A 25,331-nucleotide genomic window follows, 5' to 3' on the forward strand; every position below is an offset into this window, starting at 1 on the left:
TTACTGAGGTTGCAATTTCAGTAAACTATTATTATTATTGTAAACTCAGTAAATTAGTACAAAGTACTGCAGAGAGACTGTGGAATGTAGAATTGGTTTTCTCAGAGCATTTTGGCACAATCCAACATATTTTAAATTGGCTTTTAAGTGTCCTACCCCTGAGACAGCTGCTGAGCACAGTCCAAAAGAGGCACATTCACTCTCCAGTGTTGATTAATTTGCTAATTGTGCCGTCAGATATGAATCCCAGAAAACAGCTCTGACATACAAGGTTTTATGACTGGGAGAATATAGTCAGCTTTTCTTCCAGCAAGGTCCCGTTTCATCTCTTGTTCTTTTATTCTGAACCAAAGATAAAAGGCTGATATTCTTGTCTTTTGATGCGGCTGTTTCATTTACCTGTGTTTTGCTTAAAGGAAATTAGGTTCACAGAATTCATATAGTGTCTAAACAGGCAACTGGTTTGACATCTGTTGCACTGATATAAGGAGCTACATATTATGCAAAGAGAACAGAGGGGAACCGTGTAGTTCAGTAATTTCCTGTAGTCACTTGACTTTACTGGAAATAGAAGAGATATTGATAACAAGGCTTTTTTTTTAGGACAGTAAGCAGAGTACATAAAATACAATCATAGGAGTCCATGAAATTTTTTCTTGTTATGCTGTTCTTGTTATTCAGGTATTCAGAAGCACAGAATGCTGCAGTGTCTTTACTCATACCTGGTTTGTTTGCTAAGTTTTTTATTGTGATCAACTCAGTAGTGATAAGGAGGATGAAATGAGAGAGACATCACTGCATGAACCTGGTCTTTATTTTCTTTACTGCAGGGCAGAGAACGTGACGCACAAGATTTAGTCTGTGCATATTCAGATACTTTATGACTGATTATGCACAGATGCCCTAGAGCAATGTTTTGCCAATAACAATAGCATCACCCCACCTCAGATTTCAGCTTAAACCTCATCAGTTTACCACAACTGTAGCTTGGCTCCAGTATTTTGAAGGCATCTTAAGTTCATGTGTCAGTGCTTCAACATTCAGCTGCCTTAAATTTCACTTATTTTTCAACCCGAGTCTGCTTTTACTTAATAGAACCGTAGCACATTGACAAAAGATGCCTTTCAATGTGTTTTTGTCGATTATTTTATCCTCTTCTTGTACTAGTTTCCTCCATCTCCCTTTCAACAACTTTTGGAGAGAAGGTATGAGTACCTGTTCAGCTCTGGCTTGTTTGTGCAGGTGCAGCTGGATATTTATTGTTTGCATGTGTAGGCAGATATCAAATTGGGTGACAGTATTGTTGCAGATGTGAAGTGTTGGTTTCTCTCTTTAAATAAAGTAAATGGATCTTGGACTCCCACAGAAGATGTTTTGAGTGATCACATGTTTTATGCACATAGTTGTTTTTTTTCTGAGGGTAAACTCAATTGAATTTACATGGAATTTTTGAAGTTTCTGGATGACCCTCAGATACAGCATCATTCAAATTTTGTCCCGAGGAACCTCAAGCAGTAGATAGTTCACCACAACCCATGAAGCTAAATATTTCACATTGGGGGAAAAAGTGCGGCGTGAGGAAGGAATATTGCTGAGAGGAAAAAGGCTGAAAACACACATGCCCTGCAGAAAGTAATAATGACCCCATGTCCTAAAACATGCAAGCATGTGTACAGTATAAAACAGGCACAGACAGATACAATTTATACTAATGCAGAGGTAAACATATGTGCATTGTAGTGTGCCCACACATGCATAGAGATACATTATGTGCATGAATATATGTGACAGATTTTGTCTGACAGCAATGTCATCCCCTCTCATACTCCTTTTCCTTATGTCCTTTTTCAGCCCCCGTCTGTGTGCATCAGTATTTTTGAGTGTTTAGTTATACAATAGTGCATATCGTTAATTCCAGCATTGATTAAGATGGTACATGTGTCAAAACAGCATCAACTAATTGGACACATGATACTCTTCATCATGCCAGTCAGTATGTTTATGTACATGTTTCTATGTATCTCTCCATATTCTGTTTGTTTATTAGTATGTACATTACATATCCATAATGTACAAACCCACTGAACCCTGTGTTGTGCAGAACAGTAAACATCATTACAAATCTATTTAATGAGAGATTGCAAAACAGAGTCATTAACTCTGCAAAATCACCAAGCAATACAGCAATATGCAATTCTAAGTAAATTTCACATATGCAATGATTAATGATCATTTCACATTAATGCTTGTGTTGTTTTGTTTATTTTATTGAATGAGGACACTGATTACTATTTTTTTTATTTCATATTCAGTGCTAGATTGTTTAAAATGGAAGAGTAAGTTAGGTTAATTAAATTGCAGGCTCCTCATATCATTCAATTTCTCATTACTACTCTAATTAAATCTGTAGAAGTTAAGATTATTTATAAGAGCAATTGTAAATTTTTGAAATCAGTATTGTACAGCTTATACAATTACTACAGAAAACAACACCCAGCAAGCACATATTCTTGCTGGGTGTAACTTAGCGCCTGGGCTAACCCTTAGAGATAGAGTTAGGAGACATCTGGAGGGAGCTCAGACAAGAGTCACTGCTTCTCTGTGTGAAAAGGAGTCAGTTGTGGTGGTTAGGATCCCCGCTGGGCATCTCCTCTGGGAGATTTTTCCCTGAACTAGAAGGAGACCCTGATGAAGATCCATAACCTGCTGGAAAGATATTACTTCTCACCTGGCATAGGAATGCATTGTGATCCCCCAGGAGGAACTAGAAAGTGTTGCTGGGGAGACAATAAGCGATAGCATTTAACCCAGCTTCTAGCTCAGCCTTATTGACAGCACACAGCACTTCAGGAGTCTGCCTCAGATACATTATCCAGACATCCTTCAATTCTAAACAAAAACAAGTACCTAACTGTAGTGACTAACATGGGTTGTCACTCTAACAAAACTCTGAAAAGAAAAGAAAAGCAGCATAAACTCCAGTTGTTACTTTCATATGCATCTTCCTGTTTTTTTCCTCTTGCTACATTCATTTACCTGCCCTCTACCCATTTTTGTTTTATTTTCACCCTCTCTTTTCTTGTCTCTTTTTTGCTTTTTCAAAATGTTCCATATGATATTCTTTCTTATCTATATCCCCATACTCTTCTCCTTTATTTGTATTTCCTTCTTTTTTCCCTTTCTTTTCCTTAATCTCATGTAATGGACCTGGTAAAACTGTGTTAAGTCTTTAAAAGTTCTTCTTGTCCATCTGCTTTTGTGCCTCCTTCTGTGACACTCTTCAGAATTGTGACAGTATAACAACTGCTTCTTCCTCCGTCTTGTCCCCTGCTGTACTGTTTAATCCTGTCAGAGGCCCTGTCTTCAATTGTCTCCTTCCTGTCTTCTTCCTCCTTCCATCTGCATATCTCCTCCTTCCCAAAGCACTGATGCTTCTCCCCTCTGTTCCTGCTCTTTGTTTTTCTCTTCTTGCCTTTCCTCTTTTTCCTCTACGTTCTCCAGTGAATCTTGAATCAATTAAACATGACAAAAATTCTCTCTTCTCTCTGATTGTTCTTTCTTTCCTTCATCTTTGCCCCTTACTCAACCTTTCTACTCTCTCCTTCCCCTCCAAGTCACCTTCTATCACTTCTGTTAAAGTAGGGGCTCCATCAAACATGACAAGGTGTGAAATCCCACATGCACACCGAACACATGCTACCTCCTGTCAGACACGTATTGACAGATGTTTCACCCAGACAAAGAGGCAGACACAATTCCTAAACTAAAGACAATACCGTGGAGAAAATTCAGAAAGAAACACACGTAGACTGAGTGAAATTTAGCACTATTTAAGTTCAGAAACTGAATGTTCCTTTCCAGGGTGTACATTTGAAGCTAGCATCTGTATATGGTGTTGGACCACATGTTATTGCCTAGAATTTGGACTGATGATTTACCTGGATCAATTTTATGCTGATAGAAAAGCTTTATATGTTAGCCATAATAAATAAACAAGTTTAGACCCTGCTTCTTTACTTGATCTCTACAATAAGCTTCTCAACTATCCAACAACAACTCTTGTTGGATAGTTGAATATCAAATATGGTCATGCTGTAATCACTGAGTCTAATCTAATTGTTATGGTGTGCCATACTATATGAAGCCCCAAATCATTGTTATCTGATATAAAGTACATTGGGGTTGGTGAAGTGTATGCCTCTCAGCTGCTCTTTTGTGGCCTTCTTTTGATAATTTCACACATGAACTCCAAACAGTCTCAGAAAAATCAGATTTGGAAATTATTTGAAGTCGCCCCTTCTTACATGTACCAGACAAAAATGTCAGATTTTCTTTACAACTATATTTCTATGTAGCTGCCCTAGCTGCACATTCACAACTGGATATGCATGTGAGGCTTACGTAAACCATGCAGGAAGTTCTACTACTCACACTCAAATGGTATCAATCAGGGATTAAGGAACTTGCTATTAGGAGCTTGTAAAGTAAAAATTAGTTTGATGTCCAATCTGGGTAAGTTGGACACTGTATAATGTCTTGAAAACGGGCACAATGAATGTGTGAAAACAGCTTAGAGCTTAGATTTTTAGAATTAAAAGGTTCTTTCTAAAGAAAAAAAATCAGAGACACATCTGCAAAAGGTCGCATAAAATACAAACTTGTAACTGTCTAGCATTGGTATTTGCAGTCCATTGTGGAAGATAGGAAAGGACAATAAAGTGAAATAATAATAATAATTCTGTTTCCTAGCAGGCAAAGTTGACAGTATAATCTTTCTACATTTTCAAAAGTACAAATTGTGACTTCTTGCTAGCGGGACAGAGAGCACTAACCTGTACTAACTGTACCTCATGGGCTCATTTGTTCCCACTGAATATGCCACAGAGCACAATTAACTCGAGAGCTGCGTCATATTGTCAGTATTGCTACCTGAATTAGTGATGTGTTCCTTGTTTTTTAACTTTCACAGTTTTCTGAAGCCCCCTTGAAACAAAGCCAAATCAGGAAGGAGAAAAAATTTGAATCAAACAGAGAAAAGGGTGAATACAAATTAGAGATTTTAATTATGAGAGCCGGAGATGAAAAAGATTTTAAAGAGTAGGACAGCTGGAGTTGGAGGTATAAAATGTTACGCAACAAAAATACACATACCACAGCGTATACTATCCTCATATTTTAGGTCTGTTTTCATCCAAATATACATTATCAAAAAGTTTAAAAGTATGCAATTTTGAATCTAATTATGTACAATGCTGAATTCAACGCATATTTAAATGCTTTAGTAATATTTCTGTATAGCTGTCCTGACTTAAAAGCATATTCAGTAGTATTAATTGAATTAGCTTCAAAGGAGCACAGAGAAGGACAACGGGAGAAGAAATCCGAATGATAAATTGTGCAGACAGTAGCTTTGACAAGAAGCAGCATCTTACCCTGCAACATTCAACCTCTGTCAGATTCATTTACAGATACGCTCACACAGAAGGAGTGTAGCTAACGAGGATACTGCCAGGTCATCCTCATCTCACATATGACTTATTGTATGCTGGTATTAGAGTTCATTAAATTAGCTTTGGTGCAGCTGTGTGTGTTTATGTGTGTGCGCTAATCACTATATTGTAAATTCAAGTTAGCTAAAAAGCGAACATTGAAAGTCTGCTGAGATAAAAATTTTATTTTTAGAGACTGCCGTCATATCTGAAGTGACTGTTAGTATAAAAAATACACATGGTTGTTTACAGACACAGTTTATTGTAACCCGTCGACCTTTGGCCAGGTCAAAAAAGGAAGTGAGGTGACATAGCTGTAATTTTAAGCCACAGAATCCTTATATGGTGAAGGTCAGGGTGGACTGATAGGTCAACAAAATGTTGGACTTATTACAGGACACACTGCACCATTAAAGGAGAAAAACAGAAATGTTAGATGACCATTGTTATCTATTTGGTAGTGAGGCAGAAGTGAACCAGCTATATTTTCCCTGCAGTTTAAAGGCTATGGGCAGACAGTGTGGTGTTGAAAGTGGTTCTAAGGTATAAGAACAGTGAAAGCATCTGCATAGACTGAAGAGGCAGGTGATATTCTCAGCTAATTTAATTTAATCTGTTTTGTGTGCTACAGCTGGCTAACAAAGAAGTCTGCTAGGAATTTATTCCTGGTGAATGCTTTGTTATTAACAGGTGGCTTTTGTATACTGCAGTAATTAAAAAGAAAAATAGCAGGCTGCCTTTTGGTTGCCCTAGACTTTACTCTGTTGCTACATGAACACGCTGGGCACCACAGTTCTAAATTGTGCCCCTTGCTTGTGGAGTACAAGTTTGATGAAAGTGCTCTTGGCAGACATTTGCATGGCTGTTTGTGCAAGTGAGCTATAAGCTCCATGCAGCAAACCCAACTGAGGGGAACAAATGACCAACGGGTTGGTGTAGACCCACAATGCAGTGCACAATAATGGAAGGCAACAGCATGGATAACTGTTCCCCCGTGAAAAATATGATCAAGGCCATTCTGTCTGACGCCTCACCCTTTGATACCAGCAGTGAGTTCTTTCTCGACGGTGAATCTCAATTACTGGCACAGACCATAAAGACAGAGAAAAGAAAAGAGATGGGGGTGGCGTGTGAAAGACAGAGCGACAGGGATAATGAGATAACAGGGGAACTAGTGGAAGTATTTTCCATTTAGTAATGGTGCTAAAACAGTTGAAGAATATAAAGCTAATTAAATAAGTTAAAATTGCAGACACTTCTAGTTAATAATTTAAGACAAAGATTGCTACTTGAAGTGGCAATTATGAATAAAGTGCCAATAATGGCATATGATCACCAGCTCTCTTTGAAGAATTAGTGATCAAAATGTATTTGTACCTGGTACGCTGAGGGTTTTGTGTTATATGGTAAATATTTGTATAGCGCATTACTAGTCCCCAAGGACCCCAAAGTCCAGCCATCCACCCATTCACGCACACATTCATGCACTGGTGATGGAAAGTTACATTGTTGCCACAGCCACCCTGGGGCGCACTGACAGAGGCGAGGCTGCCGGACACTGGCGCCACCGGGCCCTCTGACCACCACCAGTAGGCAACGGGTGAAGCGTCTTGCCCAAGGACACAACGACCGAGACTGTCCAAGCCGGGGCTCGAACCGGCAACCTTCCGATTACAAGGTGAACTCCCAACTCTTGAGCCACGATCGCCCGTGTATTCATTACAGATAAAAAGTTTGGAATTTTAGAGGAAAATACACGGCATCATATTTGTTGTGTTTGTCTTGAGCATCATGAGTGTCTCATATTAAGGACCAACCAAAAGATGCTGCTGAAAATGAGGCGTAACCTTGAGAAGTCTGTGGGAGACTTTGTGTTTGAAGAAAGCTGAGATCACTGAGCTGGTCTGACAGAGCTGTGTGGGGTATGACGTACATGAAGCAGTGTGCACAGACACACAAGTGAATGAAGAAAGCGTCCGAGCTAACCCAAACAGACCATCAGTCCCATCACTCTTACTTGCCTATGTTCATTCCTTAGAGAATAAGATGGATTATCTGTGGCTGCAAGTACACACACAGCAGGATGCGAGACACTGTATTGTTTTTGTTTTGACCAAAACCTGACTCCGTAGCAACATTTCTGATGTCGCATTCCTGCTGGACAGACTAACAGCCTTCTGTAAGCACCAGTAAGACCTGAGGTGGAGGACTGTGTGTATACATTACATTATATGTGGTGCAGCAACAGTGGAATTGTCACAACTCATTTTCTTTTGAAAGATATGATAGTGAAATTCCAACCCTTCTACCAGCTATAGTAATTCACTGTCACCACCCAGGACATCCTGTGGCAGCTGTACAGTGCCATCAGTGAGCTAGAGACTGTTCATTCAGACAGTTTCAAGGTGGTTGCTGGAGATTTCATATACATAAACTTAAATTGTTCTATCCAAATTCCAATAGCGTGTTCCAACCAGGCGCAATAACACATTTAATATGGTGTATACAAACATCACATTTCTGTTATGCTTTTTCCAGCATAGAGAACATTACTGAAACGCATTAAGGCAAATCCGATCAGACCAGTAGTTGCATCCTGGCCAGATACAACTACAGCACTTCAGGACTTTTTTGCAAGTACTGATTGGAGCATGTATGCTCCAAGTGTATGTGTGTTGTTACAGTTATCAAACCCTTCTTCTGATGTCATCAGAGAGCCTTAAAGAGCTGAGAATTAAGGATGCTGCCTTCTGATTGGGGGTAAAAGTAGTGCTCAGGTTGGCAAAAACTGATCTCTACTGAGCCATCAAGAAGACTAAGTTGGCATACATAAGAAAAATTGAAAGCAAATTCTGTGATTCCAGGGACACTGGGCTCATGTAGCAGGAGATTCGGGCTGTAAAATAATACCGCAAGTGGACGACACAACCCTCCCACCAAAACCAGCTGAATGAGTTCTATGGGAGGTTTAAGGCACTGAAACTTACACCAGAGAAGAAAACCTGCAGGTGCAACTAATGTGAAGAGATTCATCCGACTAGTCATGGATCTTATCAAAACCAGCCTCCCACCTTCTCTGGAGCCCTTACAGTTGGCATACTGTGCAAACAGTAAATGCTTACAGTAAGACCTCATCAAACTGAACACAGGGGTCACACGGGGCTGTGTGCTCTGTCCGTTGCTCCATACTTTGCTGAAACAAGACTAATGATACAACACTAGCGCACATCATCTCATCAGCAACTACGATGAAATAAGTAAACAGGCTAGAGGTTGGAGGCCTGTTTGAAAAGGTTTTGAGAAGTTAAATGAAGGGACACTGCCAAGCTCAGATGGGAATTCACAGGGTAGGCGCTGACACACTGAAGGCTCTGTCTCCAAAGGTGTAGAGGTTGGTAAATGAAGCAAGTGAGAACCCCGTTTTATGGAGGCAATGTTGGGTCTCAATAAAAGCTGTTTGGGCATCCTGAACAGCTACATCACACTTTGGTATGGTAACTGCAGTGTGACTGGCATAAAGACTGGAAGAAGAAAGTCCTCTTCATTGTAGTATAAGAGATATCACTCCACTAGAACAAGATCATCCAGAATGTGACCTTGAAGTTGTACCTGACAACTTCACCTGACATGGTTTCACCTGACATGCTAACTTTTGAGAAAACTGATTTTGAAAACTTAAAAAATAAATAAATAAATAAATAAAATAACAATATCAGCTTATTTCTTATTTGAAACTACTTCTTCTGGTGTGCTACACAACTAGCTTCCCTCACTTTATTATCTTTTTTTCAGCTAATCTCTTGCATAAATTCCAATCTGCATTAACACAACTGACTGGCTTACTGCTGTTTCTTTTCTAACTGTTTGTGTCCCCTGTTTTGTTTCTTCAGAGGAACAGCAGAAAGACGAAGAAGTGGAAGAAGAGCCGCTGACAGGAAAAGATGAAGAGGAACGCCGCATAGCTGAAATGGGCCGTCCAATGTTGGGAGATCATGTCAAACTGGAGGTGATCATCGAGGAATCATATGAATTCAAGGTAAGGCGGTGCCACATTGACTATATTTCCAGTGCAGGAACTAAGTGTGTTTCTACTACAGGAACAAAAGTCAGAGCTCCAAAAGACTCTGTTTAAATGGTAGCATTTTTCACTTCACAGGAACTCCGGGGGATACAGCTTGTAGAGGTGAATTGATTGGTTGAGTAAGCAGAATTTTATAGCAGCCACCATTTTTAAAACTCTGTAGCCATATATAGAGTTGTGTGTTGCTTTTTTCATTGTGCTTTGACACATTAGCATTGATTTACAAAAGGATATGGGCTATATTTGCCCTTTATACTAGGGAGAAAGCTATCCTGTTACACTGTGACATTTAGTGTGTAATCTTTTGCATTGCTGACATCAAATATACCGAAACGAAGCCTATATAGTCAAACGGGAGAAAAAGACATCCCATGCTTTTTCATATATCAGCTGACTGGTTTGCATAGTTTTTGTAAGTTTGCACATGGCAGTGGACACAGATTGCATGCAGTTTAGGTACTTTGGATTGAAATGAAGCCTTTGTGTGGTGAGATAAAGATGACAGATCTCATCTGAGGACAATAAAACAAGTTTAGATGGCAGGAAAACTGAGGATGTTTTACTCTGAAGTATAACTTTCGGATTCAAACATCCTTGAACAATAAGATTTCATGACACAATAGGATATTTAAAAGCAGACATATCTCTGTCTGCTTTCAAAACCTACGTGTTGTCTGTTATCCAACAATTTGGAACTTTGAATACATGCTTTAATTTTCTCCCATATATATTATTGTTTTCACATACATGTCTCAGTATTCCTTATCCTGTCTTTCAATTCAATTCAATTCAGTTCAGTTCAATTCAATGCGCTTTATATTGTAAGGTAGACCCTACAATAATACATACAGAGAAAAAGCCCAAAAATCAAATGACCCCCTATGAGCAAGCACTTTGGCGACAGTGGGAAGGAAAAACTCCCTTTTAACAGGAAGAAACCTCCGGCAGAACCAGGCTCAGGGAGGGGCGGGGCCATCTGCTGCGACCGGTTGGTGTGAGAGAGGGAAGTGACGATGAAAGACATGCTGTTTACATGTTTTTCGTTCTGTGTGTCTTCAACTAGTTTAGAATGCAACAGCTAGGCTGCTGATGAAAACTTCATGCAATCGTGCTTTTGAGGTTGTAGCTCTTAAACTTTGGAAAAGCCTTCCTCACATTATTAGATCGGCTGAAGCAGTGGTTTGTTTTACATGACTGCTCAAAACTCCTTTTTATAGGTTAGCTTTTCCTTAATCTTTCTCCCATTATTTTTGGCCATAGTTCTCATCTAATAATAATAATAGTAATAATGGATTGCATTTATATAGCGCTTTTCGAGACCCTCAAATTGGTGTACGGAAGGGTGTATGTTGGAATTAATATAAGACCATATGGCTGACTGCATGTCTGTATGCTGGAACATGTATGATTATTTTTTATTGTGTGGTTTTAGTCAAACTATGGAGAACTTGATTTTGATTTACAAATAAAGTTATTATTATTAGTATTATTATTATTATTGTCTATTGCGAGTGTAGTAATATGCTAATATGTTCACAAAAGGGCAACAAAGGATTAAAATAAAGCTCATATAACATATTCATGCACAAATTTTTCTGATACATATAGGAAATAATTGGATATTTGTTATGTTTGCTTAATTTCCTCCTTTCCCTTCACCCACACAGACTCTTAAGACGAGTGCAGATGTAATTACCATCCATGTTACATTTGTGTGTGTATGTGTGGGACTGTGTGTACTAATGCATGTTCTTTGCTCCTGCTCCACCTACACAATCACTCTAAAAAGACAGCTAATAGCACCCACTAATAGCTTGCCACTTGACAGGATACTATAGTTTGTCAAGTAGTTCAGTGTGTATGTGTATGTGTGTGTGTAAAGAGATCCTATAGTTATCTAAAGTACTGTCCACTGGCAGATGTAGAGTGACATTAGAGACTGAACAAGGATGAGAGGTTAAAGGAAAAAAAGTTTTACAATGTTTTTACCCTTGTGTTTTTAGCACAATAATAATAAATAAATAAATAATAATAAAGTCTTGAGCCACTGATTATTTCTTTAAATATGGTGCTGGGAAAATGAGAAATGTCTGGAGCAATTTATTGAAATGTGGGACTAGAAATGGAAATGCCTAGAAGGCAAAAAGTCTCTCATAAGACTTTCAAAATCATGAGAATTTCTACACTTCTCATGAAATTGAACTGCAATCTACAATATGACCACATTTACTCTTCAACACAATCTAAATTCTATTAGGCAAGCTTTCTTATTTCTATGTCAGAGCCTCCATGTTGTTCTACAGATGGGTATAGGCACTCACTCAGGACCTGTATACCAGTTTTTGGATAAAAGCTCATTGGGAATTATGTTGATACAAAAGTATAATTTTATGCCTGTCAGACTGTGTTATCTTTTAATTTTACTTGTGACTTTTAGCTCAATCATCACTGGATTATATAGCACCATTTGCTGGAGGATTAAAACTAAACTCCAGTTCAGCTTACTGACTGAAGATTAGAAAAGTATTGTAAGAAAAACTGTCATCCCAAAATATTAACTTACTCCTTCTCAAGTCATTTATGTAGTTATGTAATTACTGTCATCCAAAGGAAAAACAATTTATTTTTAGTTAAGTTATAATTAAATTACATAAGCCACAAAATACTGACTTTACAATGTGCAAATTGCAGCTTTTATCTCAAGTATAATTTTCACTAGTACTTACTTTCTTTTGATTTTGACATAATTTAGTTTTCACTCATTTAAAGCAAACATTGTGTCTGTTAGATTTCTATGATGAAACCAATCTTGATGATTTTGACCCCTTTCTAAGATAAACACAGAGTCAAGAAGTCTTTTCATGTGTCTTTCAGAAGAAAAATACATAACGTTCCTCAGTCCCAGCATGGGGCCCTCCCAAAATAAAGCAGAAATTCACATGGATACACACAGGAAACCCATGCATATGCATGTTTCAGTCTGACTGAGTCCAAAGTAATTGAGGGAGCGAAGAAAAGAGATGGAAAGCAAAGCTGATAAAAGTAACAGCATTAGAGAATGATAAAATGGCAATCGTAGAAGACGGTATTATGCACAAAACCTAGGTGAATGCAGTTAAGCGAACACTCCAGATACAATAGGCAGAGTAAAGCTGGCTGTGTCTGTGCATGTTTGTGTCCACAGCTAAGAAGCCCTATTTACACACCTAAGCTCCATTCAACACAAGTAGCATCACAGCTTCCCTCAGAAAAGGAGAGTGCATTCCCCCAGTGCTCACTAATTAGTATATGTGTGTGCATGCTGGATTGTTTGTGTTACCCCAGTCTGTTTTAGCTTCTTCCTATTGAAGAAGACTGTAATAAAAATGTAAATACTGTAAAATAATGCACATGGAAGGAAACCGTGGAAAGAAAAAGGAAGGAAAATGGACGTAAACAGAGACATATATGGAAAGAAAAACAAACAAGTCTACTGTAGATCTAAATGTTTATTTAATAAATGGTAGTGAAAACTATATTTTGAATTCTTGCAGAAATATCACAAATATAAGGCTGGGGAAGATGTATAAAGCGATGCACAGGAATGATGCAGCTGTAAGAGAATCTTGAATTTTAATATTTCACTGCAGTGTGCGTCTTATAGCTTCAGTCATGAATTGTATGAAACTGATACAGAGTATGTTTATGTTTTCACCTTTATTATGTCCCTGGAAATTCATAAAAAAATGCATTTCCTGTGAAAGCTGAGTGCCAGTTTCTTATTTCATGCTGTGTCGAAATCCAAGAGATTTCCTATGCTAGATGCAAATGACTGATAATCTGTCTCTCCTTTGGCAGAACACAGTGGACAAGCTGATAAAGAAGACCAACCTGGCTCTGCTGGTGGGAACCAACAGCTGGAGAGACCAGTTCATAGAAGCCATCACTGTAAGCGCAGGTAAGACCAACGGCGAGACTCAGAAGCCCTGTGTCCAACTCTGATTTTAACTGGAGTGTGTGTGTGTGTGTGTGTGTGTGTGTGTGTGTGTGTGTGTGTGTGTGTGTGTGTGTGTGTGTGTGTGTGTGTGTGTGTGTGTGTGTGTGTGTGTGTGCGTGTGAAAGAAAGTGAGAGAGTGTGGTGTAAATTCTTTTTAGTATGAACAGCTGCAGTTTTACAGTCTGAGCTCTCAGACGTCCTCTGTTCCCTGCACCCTAACAATCGGTGCAACCTAAAATATCAGGAACCTCAATCAAAATGTCCCTCTCTGTCTAAAAACAAATTAGAGTAATTTCGTGGTTTCATGGCATCATGTGTTTGTGTGTGTGTGTTTTGGTTACTGGAGAGTGGATTGGCCTGTGTGGTTTGGACAAACACTAACCAGATGGGTGATAACGTCAAGAGTAATCGTGAGAGTGACTGTGTGTGTTTCTGCCCAACAAAGGCAGAAGAACAAGGATGTGTGTGTGTGTGTGTGTGTGTGTGTGTGTTTTGGGGATAGAGAGGAGTAGAGAAAGAAGCTCTGTAGTGTTGAACAGAAACTGATGATAGTTTTCTGCCAGGCAGTTTGAGAGAGTATCATCTGCTGTGGGATGAGTTCATCTGAAATCGCAAACTGGCCAGTTGATTAAATCTGCCATGAAAATCATTGGTGTTAAGAATCGTTGTTGCCTGCAGCTGATTTTTGTGCAGGCCTTGACCAAGTAAGTATAAAAAATAGCGTCTGGCCCTACCCACATTTCATACAGTAAATTTAAGCTTCTAGCGTCTGGTACATAACCAGCTGAAACACAACATTAATTCCTGTCAGCATCAAGACACTAAACGCCAAGTAATGAAAGATGCTCCTGGAAATGGGTGTTTGTCCAATGTGTAGTTTTTTTTAGGCTTCTGTTTCGTGTGTGTGTGTGTGTGTGTGTGTGTGTGTGTGTGTGTGTGTGTGTGTGTGTGTGTGTGTGTGTGTGTTTGCCCTGCTTTTTTAAATAATTTTTCACAGAACTGAAGAATGAAAAAGTGTTTTGTTTTTCTGGTGAAGCCAAATAAAGTGTATCCTAATCTTAATCTTGGGGGAAGAATATTTAAAACTAATGTTACATCACTGCCAGGATCTGATATAAGCACAGGTGGTTGTGTCCTGTGAAGAGTGAAAGCATCAGACATTATTATGCAAACAGAAGGTGATGCGCCTGCAGTGTGAAAATGCCTTTGAGAAACACGCACAGTGTGGAAAAGAAAATATATGCATTAATTTAAAGATAATCCAAGGAACAAAGAACATGTATAACGACAAAGGATGCTTTAGCTATGAATATGGAAATTTAGACACCAAATGAACACGTGCAATAAATAAAGTAGAGGCACCCAGTTCAAAAGAGAGTGACAGAGGGAAAAGGGACAAGGGAGAACGGCAGCATTTTTTCACATTCACTGCAGAATTTTCACAGTTCAGTGGTTACTTGTGGGAATTTGCCCTCTGGAGGCAGAGAGGCATTACTGCAGTTCATCAATGGAAGCAGGAAGGAGAAATAGTGAGTAGAAAGGTATAGCTGTAATCTGTTCTTTATGTATGACTGACTGTCATTTCTTGTCGGTCACTTCTGTTGTGGATTTTATTTGGAAAAGGATTCACAAACAAATGGCAAGCTTTTGCAGCTCTTTAAACTTTAAACATCCTTAAGCAGCGTCTGTTTGTTTTGTTTTGTTCTTTCTTTGCTTTGTTTTCTTTATTAAGTGTCTTGCTCAACGGACAGTATAGCATATTGCACATTTAGTTCACTCCAAAGTATTTGGACATTATCACATCTACTGCTTGACTCCAGGGACAGATTAACAATGGTCATAGATGAGGTGCAGCTTTTATAATAAAATGGCATATGGTGCTAATTGCTGTATTGTGAGATGATTATATATTAAATAAATTTTGACTGAACTATTACTTTATCTCCTGTTCTAGATGCCACCATGTTAGTTTTGAAACCATATTAGGAAAAAAGAGTGGAGTGCTAATTTATCAGCTAAAGGCTAGTTAGCTTGGTTATCAAGTTGCCTCCATAAACTACTTAGCTAGCTAGTCCTAATTAATGGACTTGGGATGTTAGAATTTTACTCAGCAAAGCTGAAGCTCAAACTTCTTGCAAGGACTTTATAAAGATCAGACAAACGATTTAAAAATAGCCCGAAAGGTATTTTAAAAATCTCTCAAATTAGCTGAGGTGACGCTAGCAGAGACCACTCAGCATCAGCTTCCGGTGTCAGGACATCAATCAAACCGTACATGACCCAACACAATTATTATTATTAGTTAGTTAGTTTTATGTAGCAGGCTTGTAAAAACATTGATGCTGTAATGCTGGGACATTACATCAGAGTCAATGGGGATTGACTCCATTTTGAAGGAAGGCTGAAGTTGTGCCTGGAAGAGTTAGAGCTGGCTTTATTTTCAGCTCCAGAGAATCTCCATCGGCTGCTTTCTACTGATAATGTTCATCAACTGATTTCTTCAAATGCGCAAATGTAACACTGACTGAAAAATTACTGAACATCTATGCTTTATAGCTGCACTTACTATTCAATACACCAGTGCTATTCAGTACATGAAGGGTTGGTTCAGCATTTCAGGATTTACCTTCTTGGCACGAGTTTGCTGCATGCTCAATAATGTACGTAAGGAAAAATCGGAAAGTTGAATCAGTGTATCTGGATGGAGCACTCAAACATTTTCAATTATTCAAGATAAACCAACGTGTATTCTTTTTCCACAGCTCAGACTGCCCGAACTCATCAACAATGTTTAGGATTTCAGCAACTGTGTATATATAAGCTGAATTACTATCAGAAAGAAGTCAATCATTGTTAACACAGTTAAACTGGGACCGTTGATTTGTTGCGATAAAAATGTCACCGATAATTACGGTGCACATCAAAATACAAAGTTGGATTTAAAGAAAGAAATCGTATTTGCTGCTGCATTTAAAACTGGGTTTCTGTCAGGGCATTGTTTGCCTGGATCTTTCTCAGTCACTTTAGTGTCTTCAAATAACTTTATCCTGTGTGGGCGTGCGTGTGTTTGTTTGTGCTTTAGTTAGCCAGCCTGTCAGCCAGCCTTTGTTGGTGAGCTGATGCCATTAATGAAAAGGGTTGTCTTTGCTCTCTTATCTGGGATTAGCTTGTCTAGCCTGACAGAGTGCTCTGTGTGTGTGTGTGTGTGTGTGTGTGTGTGTGTGTGTGTGTGTGTGTGTGTGTGTGTGTGTGTGTGTGTGTGTGTGTGTGTGTGTTTTAAAGAGAGAACTGTTTAAAGGTAATGAGAGCAACTTCCACCAAAGGACAGACTTATTGTCACACCCTTGGTTCATCTTGCACACATATACAGTACAGTTTCAATATAGTATTTACTTTATTGTACAATCCACAATTGTAATGCTTGCAGACTAGAACAGGTTAACTGTAACACAGAAAAACAAGCCCACACAAGCGCATATGACAAACAAAATCAGGTTCAAAATCATGTCAGACTGGAGACTGGAGACTGATTGGTTTTTCTGAGCCTTTAAACCTGCAGCTGATTGCACTGTGTGAGTTCAAAGTGTCTAAGATTACGAGCTGATTGGTTGCTTGTAGATCAAACTGGCAGTTTGCATCCAGCTGTGAAACAACTGAGAGTGGAAATGAAAGCGGAGGAGAAGGAGAGGGAAAACACAATAAAGCCAAAATAACTGATGGAACAAATAATTTTCACGCTGTGAAATTTATAAATGAAAATAGAAACAAATGCTTTTTCATGTATAGTATGAAAAATGCTTACAATAATTGTTCTGCTATATTATTATTGTGTAGTATAAATGTTTGTTTAACTGTAATCAACTGAAAAGTCACACCTCCATTCACTTATCACCAGCTTCATTCACTGGGTTTTGCACCAAGACTCATTCACAACATATTTAAAACTTACCGAGTTAGCACAAAATCCTTTGGATTACCCGCACGACTCTTATCCAAAGAATAAAAACATAATACAAAAGCTGTAATTGTATACAAGTTACAGTATCTTATATAATAGCATGTATAAATGAAAAAAATAAAAATAAAGATGTTGAAAATACCATTTCCAGATGATATTGCACAGTGGATCACAAGCTGATTGTACTTTTCCATATTCAAAATTCCATCAATTTTCACAAGATCTCCAACACTACTGGCTGGAATTCTTCCCCAAACCACCACTGTCTCCAGCATGCTTTACAAATTGCTGTAGACACTCACTATTGAACCTCTCTCCTGATTGTTTCCATACATATTGACAACAGTTTGAATCAGAAACTTAAAATTTGTCCAGTCGTGGGTACTTATGAATGACTTTTCTGATGGCCACCCTTCCACGACACCTCTTCTGATGAGTCCTTTGCAAACAGTAGGTGGATCAAGTGATGGGACAGATTCATCTCTCAGCTCTTGTGTCAGATCTTTGTGGATTGTTTCCTATAGAGCCGCTCAAGAAGTTATAAATCGAATAAGGCTCAAGGCTTATTCGGTGTAGTTCATAGCAAGAATAGAGGTGCAATGAAATATTTAGATTTCTGAAACAGTGGCACATTTTTTAATATTTCACTTTATACCAATTTCCCACACTTTTACCACAATGTCCATTTTTGTGTGCTTTCCTCACTTACAGTCAGAGATTACCAAAAAGGCAGGAGTACTAACAGGGAAAAATAACAATGGTCCGAAACTTGCAGTACATAAGGAAAATGATTCAATATGGCTCCAACAACTCTCCTTCAGGCTTTTAAAAGGTGTCAAGAGAGAAAGACGAGAATAAAAATAAGAAAGGGCAATTATTATCTTAACAAAATGAAATGAGGCACAATAATCTCACACATCTAATTTTGGGCATCTTGTGTTGTTGTGAACAAATGACGTGAACTTCACACACATTTTTCCAAACTTGCCACACACACACACACACTCTCACACAAACAAGAAGCCCAGATGAAGACGTGCTGTTACTTGGCAGCTCATCTCTTCAGACACGCACTGCTGGTTTGACCAAGTCCAGAGTCGCTGTAACTGATACTGTGGATTTAACACACAGAGAGATAAGCTGGCTTCGTCTAATCTCATCTCTATCCTTTCCTTTCCCGCTCTCTGTCTGTCGGTCTTTTTCTGCTTCTTATACTCTTTCTGTCCCTCTCTCTATTATCCTTCCCTACTTTGTCTTATCTCCTCTCAAGCATATTAGATTGAATTTGAGATTACAATGACTTTAAATGAGCCTCAAATATTCCTTCATCTTAAACAAAAATCACTGAGACAACATCTTGTTGTCATCCTAGTCCTGCCTTCCAAACGCAAGTTTTATAGTCAATCAGGATCTCATCCTTTGAAGCCCTCCAGAGAGTATGTTCGCAAAGAAACGATGGGGAAGGGTACAAATTTTGCACAGCTTTTCTTCTAAGATTGCAGCTTTGTAACGACATTTAAAGTCTGCCAAGTCTTGACCTTAAGGTCACCAGATCGTGTAACCAATTTGGCACTTACACTGACACACAGTCCCAACCTAATTCTTCCAAATCCATGACATTCATCTCAAATCAGAAAACCTGCATTCACCTCCCTTCAAATGTCACTGTGATTCGTGTGTGTACAATGACCTGTTTCCCTCTGTGTGTGTCTTTTTTGGCATTGTGTGGCTCATGGAGAATATTCCCCAGACAAGCTGGAAGATAGCCGGAGATTATGCATGTATTTAACATTGTGTCTTTACAATGCAGGGCCAAATCATCCACATTAGAGAGCAGCTTGATAGTGTCGAGTCCCAAACGCATTATTTTCCTTTCTTTTGCAGGCTGTCATGGGGCCTGTTACAGTTTTTGCTCTTATTTCATCCTCATTATCATTATATTTGCAATGTTGTGTTTCAAAATTTGAGCATTTCTTAAAGGGTGAGGCCATATGTATTGTCCAGTAAGAATACACACTATGAGTGCAAAGATCCCAATGACGATGATTTCCCATTGTGCATAATTTGAGCGATGAATAAGCACATATGTGCATAGGTGTGAAAAATCTGTGGAATAGTGTGAGAATTTATTTTCATGCCTGATTTTAGTTTATTTGTAGTTAGCGTGAAAAGTCGAGGCCGAGAGGCGACATCATGCTGACGCGCTAGCAGACTGGCTCCAATGTTTGAATGTTTTTATATGATTGAAATTGACCCGTAAACATTAATTGTCTGTCTCTGTAGCGGCTGGGTGCATAGCAGCGATAAAGATCTGAGGGTGATGTTTCACTCAGAAGATTAGTTAAGCAAAATTCTTGTATCCAAGTGTGAATTTTTCACTTTCACCGAAATGCATTTTTAATTTATCCTTCTGTGTAGAGGAAGGAATGTGGCTGACGTGTATACTGGCATGAGATGTCACAGATGCGCTGCATTAGTTGTCCTTTACTAAGATTTATTAAGTTGGCCTATTAGCAGGTTGATTGTGTGCAACGTGGGTGAATGGACCATATTAATTGTATGCATAGATGACTCAGGAAACAGCTGTTCCTCAGCCCATCTCACACCACAAATCAATTTTTATTTCTTAAAACCTTGGAACTCGCTATTCTTCCCTGATGGTAAGCAAGTGATTAGTTACCCAAGCTTATCACACACTTTTCAAATCCACCAGGTCTCCTGGGATCCATACACTTTAGGGTTAACCGATATGGAAAAGATATATATAACTCTTATAAAGTTTGTATCTGTCTTGTGTGAAACTTGTATGAAAAGCATACAAGAGTGAAAACAGATATAAGATCCCTTGAAAAATTATATAAATGAAACTTGTATGTTTTGGATACTTCCTAAAACAATATATGAAAGCAATGAGAAAGTGGCCACTTTCATGAGTAAATCATATAAGCCTTATATGATTCACTATATGAAGCAAGCTAAAGCTGATGCAAATCTTTTATAAGTTTTTTCTATTTCTTTTCCATATGGGAAGGTTAGGTTAAAATTAGCCACATGCCAAAAAAGGGCATTTTCAGACATTAAACTAAAAACCAAAAGGTGTCAAATATGCATTGCAATTATTGTTTCACAAGCTTATTCCTTTGAGTATGCCAGTTTCCATGAAAAGAAATTGATCTTAATCTGTCTTAAGTGGGTTGCCAGTGGATCTGGTGGCTGATAAGTGGTTAAACAACAATAAACACACTGATTGCATGAACATGCGGGCCCTGGTTTAGTTTTGAACACAGTTTTGTTTAAATGCAATGAACAATACCGACTGAAGAGCACAGACGCAAACAAAGGGACAACTAGATGAAGACAAAAAAATCAATGGAAAGGAAATCAAGGGGACAGAGAGGGACTGTTAAGACGGAATGATTGGAAAAAAGTGAAACAAGGTAAAAGAGATTGATGTACAACCACTCCATACTCCACTGCCCTCTAATTACTAAGCCCACATCTTGCTGTTCATCACCTGGTCCATGTGGGTGTGTTATTTATGGGAGTGCGTCCACACCCGAGGGAAACATAGGTATTCGAGGAAAAAACACAGAAAGAAGATAAATCCACAGAAATGGAATTCTACTTATGTTCACAAGAGAATTTTCTGGCAACAAATGTTATCAACAAGAACAAATACGCAGATTGAGAACGTTTAGAAGTCTTTGTATTGTGCGTTCATGCATCAGATTTAGGTTTTTTTATTATTTCTGAGTGCTAATTAAACCAATGCTGATGCTTTGTTTAAGTTTTGTTATGGGATTTGGTGCTTTTGACAAACATCAGAGAGAAAAATTTCACAAACTGTGACTCTCATGCTGGTGTTTGCAAAAAGAAAGAACTTTGTTTCTCTTACATTGATGTCACCACTTTTCTATCTCTTTTGTGCACAAACTGTAATTTCCATTCTTTAGATGATGAATCACAATGAACGGTTGAGTCACCGTTGATTTTGTTATTTGTTTACTGTCTGTCTTGAGTGAAGAAATTCACTGATGGGTTCTATGTGACAGCTGCTCAAAACCTTTGACAGCACAAATAAAGCAAATTGAAAAGCATATCCATGGATGGCATGAGTCTTTGCTGGATGCAATAAAAGACCATCTCACCAGTAATTAAAATGTTTTGAATAACAAAGTTAGGTTAATTAGTTTTTTTTATGTCATACTGAGAAAAGATTTAGCCCAGTTTAACTGTCAAGTGTCTACTTGAAGCTCTCCTGTGACTCTGGTGCCTGACAGCCTGAGTCTGTTTGTGTGCGTATGTTTCAATGTGTGCCCTAGACAGACAGGATGACAGGACCAGTGGAACATGAATATAAACATGAGCATGCCAGCATGAATTCTGATAGACGCACCAAACACACACAATCAGTCTCAAAGCTGTCAGAGTACAGTAGAAAATGGTCCCTGGTTTTATTTGATCAAAGAATGTAGGAGCTAGCTAAAATCTGTTTTATTGGCAAACGAGGCTTTGAAGATTATGGACATGTCCTCAGAAATGCAGGGAGGTTCTTCAGAAGTCCTGGGGTTCTCTCGAAATTTGAGTTCTGCCTATTTTTAACAACCATGGTGTCTTGCGTCTGTGGTTTGACTCAAATTACAAGTGTCAAAGAAACACACTAACGAGCAGCACAAATCACAGCACCACGTTTGAAGGTACCTGGATGACTGACATGCAGTTGTCTCCACTGTTTGTTTGTTTTATTTCTGTGGTATTCTGTGCATATATTGGGTATATGATTGTGTCTTTTGGTATTTCAATGTGACAAATTTTCCTTGATGTCCTTGTTGGGTCTGTGTTTCCACAAGCCCCGCTGGTTTAGAGACTTATTCATCATGAAGAAAACAAGACAGTCAACGATCGATCGATTTACTTGCAAGGGAGGCCTTGTTGGTATCTACCACAAGATGACCCCCAAATCCGGCCTCCGCTTGCTGCCTTTTATTGGGAAAACAGTTCACACAATACACAATAGTTTACACGCACCTCCCCTCGTAACCCCCTTGGTTACAAAGACAAGGCACTGTATGTATATGTGCGTGTGTGTGTGTGTGTGTGTGTATGTATGCAGGTAAAAATGTGTGTGTGTGTTTGAGTGAGTGTGTGAGAATGTGTGTCTCTCTGTGTGCATGTGTCTCTGTATGCATGACTTCCTGCTCACCAAAAGGATCATAAAAGCAGGAAGCAACATCACAAGAAACAGATCTTTCAGATAGGATGTTTCTGCATAAAACCTCCCCCAGCACAGAGTGACTGGAGAGGTGCTCAGGGACAAAGGAATGTCTTGATCCTACAGATTGAACTCAGACTTTACAAATTTAAGAAGCATAATGGCAAACATTCAACAATTAGACTTAACAGTCCTGTTGTAAGGATTGTTCCCCTTTTCTGTTGATTTCAATGCGCTTGGGCATTTTTTCACAATTCTTGCAACAGCAAAGAAGCTTGACAGAATTAATAAAGTGTTTCTTTCTGTTCTTTTGTAATGGGAAGTGATCTGTTTAACTCTGGGGTTTTCTGGCAAACAGCTTGTTTGGCCACATCAGTTTCAAACCTCTGTGCGCTTCTTTTTTAGAGTCTGGATGTGTGTCTATAAATCTGAGAAACAGACAGTGGCATGATTTTTACAAGTCCCAGGACCACTGACCATATCATTTAAGGGACACACTCCAATAGGCAGACATAGTCATGGAAACGCATCCTGCTTGGCTGCAAGCATGTAAAGAAGAGCTGCAGTCTGTTATCTTCTTCCTAGATTATGAGAGCACAGCTTTTGGGCATGCCCAGTGAGCAACTACAAGTAAGAGATATCTACTACTGTAGTAGGGTGAGAAATAAAAAATATTGATATCTATGTGGGGCAGCGCCTGGTGTCTTTAGCTTGTTTGGCCTTCCATTTCTTCAGCATTGTGTGATTTTAAATTGCTCTTTCATTTTGTTTTGATGATTTTATATAAACCCCCAAAAGGCTAGCAATTGCTTTGTGGAAGCAAACAAAGCTCCAAATAAATATCAGAGAATGTCAATAGGATATCAAACATGCACCAAATGATGTGAAGAGACTCACAATACCATTTAGTCATATTTGAGTGAAGAATGAAGACTGAAGGGGATGAAATAAGGACTTAACACAGAGTATTCAATTACATAATGGCTGTAGAAACCAAATGAAAGAATGAAAAGAGAAAATTGAAAACTAACTTTAGAATAACAACTTTATCGGTATGACACATAACAGAAGAGTGACATAGGAAGAGATGGAGGAAAGAGAGTGTGCAAGTAAGGCATGGGGGAGAAGACTGAGATAGAGGGAGGAGGAATGCATTAGCTGTCCTATACTATAATTTATGAAGTTGGCCTATTAAAAGCTTGATTGCATGTGGAGTGGGTGAATAGACCATATTATGTATATACATAGATGACTCAGGAAACAGCTGTTCCTCAGCCCATCTCACACCACAAATCAATTTTTATTTCTTAAAGCCCTTAAACTCGCTATTCTTCCCTGATGTTAAGAAAGTGATTAGTTGCCCAACCTTATCACACACTATTTTATGTGATTTTGCATTGCTCTTTCATTTTGTTTTTATGATTTTATATACACTCCCAAAAGGCAATTGTTTTGTGGAAGCAAACAAAGTTTCGAATAAATATCAGAGAATGCCAATACGATATCAAACACATGCCCCGAATGATGTGAAGAGACTCACAATGCCATTTAGTCATAATCCATCCATCCATCCATCCATTCATCCATTTTCTTATGCTTATCTGGGGCTGGGGCTGGAAAATGTAGAGAAGCAAAGACCTCCCTCTCCCCAGCCACCTCCTCCAGCTTATCCGGGGGAAACACCAAGGCGTTCCCAGGCCAGCTGAGAGATATAATCTCTCCAGTGTGTCCTGGGTCTGCCCCAGGGCCTCCTCCAGGTGGGACATGCCCGGAAAACCTCGCCCAGGAGGCATCCTTGTCAGATGCCCGAACCACCTCAACTGGTTCCTTTCGATGTGGAGGAGCAGCGGCTCTACGAACCTCTCACCCTACCTCTAAGGAAGAGGCCAGCCATCCTTCGGAGGAAGCCTATTCTGCCGCTTGTATTCGCAAGCTCGTTCTTTCGGTCACTACCCGCAGCTCGTGACCATAGGTGAGGGTAGGGACGTAGATCGACCAGTAAATTGAGAGCTTTGCTTTTACACTCAGCTCTCTCTTTACCACAACAGACCAGTACAGCGTCCGCATCGCTGTAGCCGCTGCACCAATCCGTCTGTCGATCTCCCGCCCCCTTCTCCCATCACTCATGAACAAGACCCCGAGATACTTAAACTCCTCCACTTGGGGCAGGGTCTCATCCCTGACCCAGAGTGGGCCCTCCATCCTTTTCTGGCTTTTTCTTCACTCATATTTGAGTGAAGAATGACGACTGAAGGGGAGTAACATAATATTCAATTACAAATTACAACTACAAAATTGCTGTAGAAACCAAATGTGACCAAGAATGAAAAGAGAAAATTGAGAACTTACTCTAGTATAAAAACATTATCAGTATGACACGTTACTGAGGTGTGACATAGATAAACAGAGGCGAAAGAGAGCATGCAAGTCAGGCATAAGTAGAAGATTGAGATAGAGGGATGAGGGTGCAGTTTGGTTATCTGATCATAATCCGTTGCTTGTTCCTCATTGGTTCATTGTTGTTGTGAAGCACTTTGTGATCCTTATATAGAAAGGGTTTTATAAATGTGGGGTTTTTTTTTACTAATTTTTAGAAATTTATGTATGTTACAACA

At 39.0% G+C, this 25,331-nt stretch overlaps 1 protein-coding gene across 4 annotated transcripts in view; it reads left to right on the forward strand.

Annotated features, from left to right (window-relative positions):
• slc8a1b (solute carrier family 8 member 1b) overlaps nucleotides 1–25,331 on the forward strand; it is a 146,392-nt gene that overhangs the window by 107,429 nt on the left and 13,632 nt on the right. For all 4 annotated transcript variants that reach the window (XM_026189820.1, XM_026189821.1, XM_026189823.1 and 1 more), the window contains exons 6-7: nucleotides 9,380–9,525; nucleotides 13,408–13,507. In XM_026189820.1, coding sequence (XP_026045605.1) covers nucleotides 9,380–9,525; nucleotides 13,408–13,507 — 246 coding nt within the window. The remainder of the gene's footprint in view (nucleotides 1–9,379; nucleotides 9,526–13,407; nucleotides 13,508–25,331) is intronic.

Source organism: Astatotilapia calliptera, chromosome 13 (genome assembly GCF_900246225.1).
Source record: "Astatotilapia calliptera chromosome 13, fAstCal1.2, whole genome shotgun sequence".
NCBI classification, from domain to species: Eukaryota; Metazoa; Chordata; class Actinopteri; order Cichliformes; family Cichlidae; genus Astatotilapia; species Astatotilapia calliptera.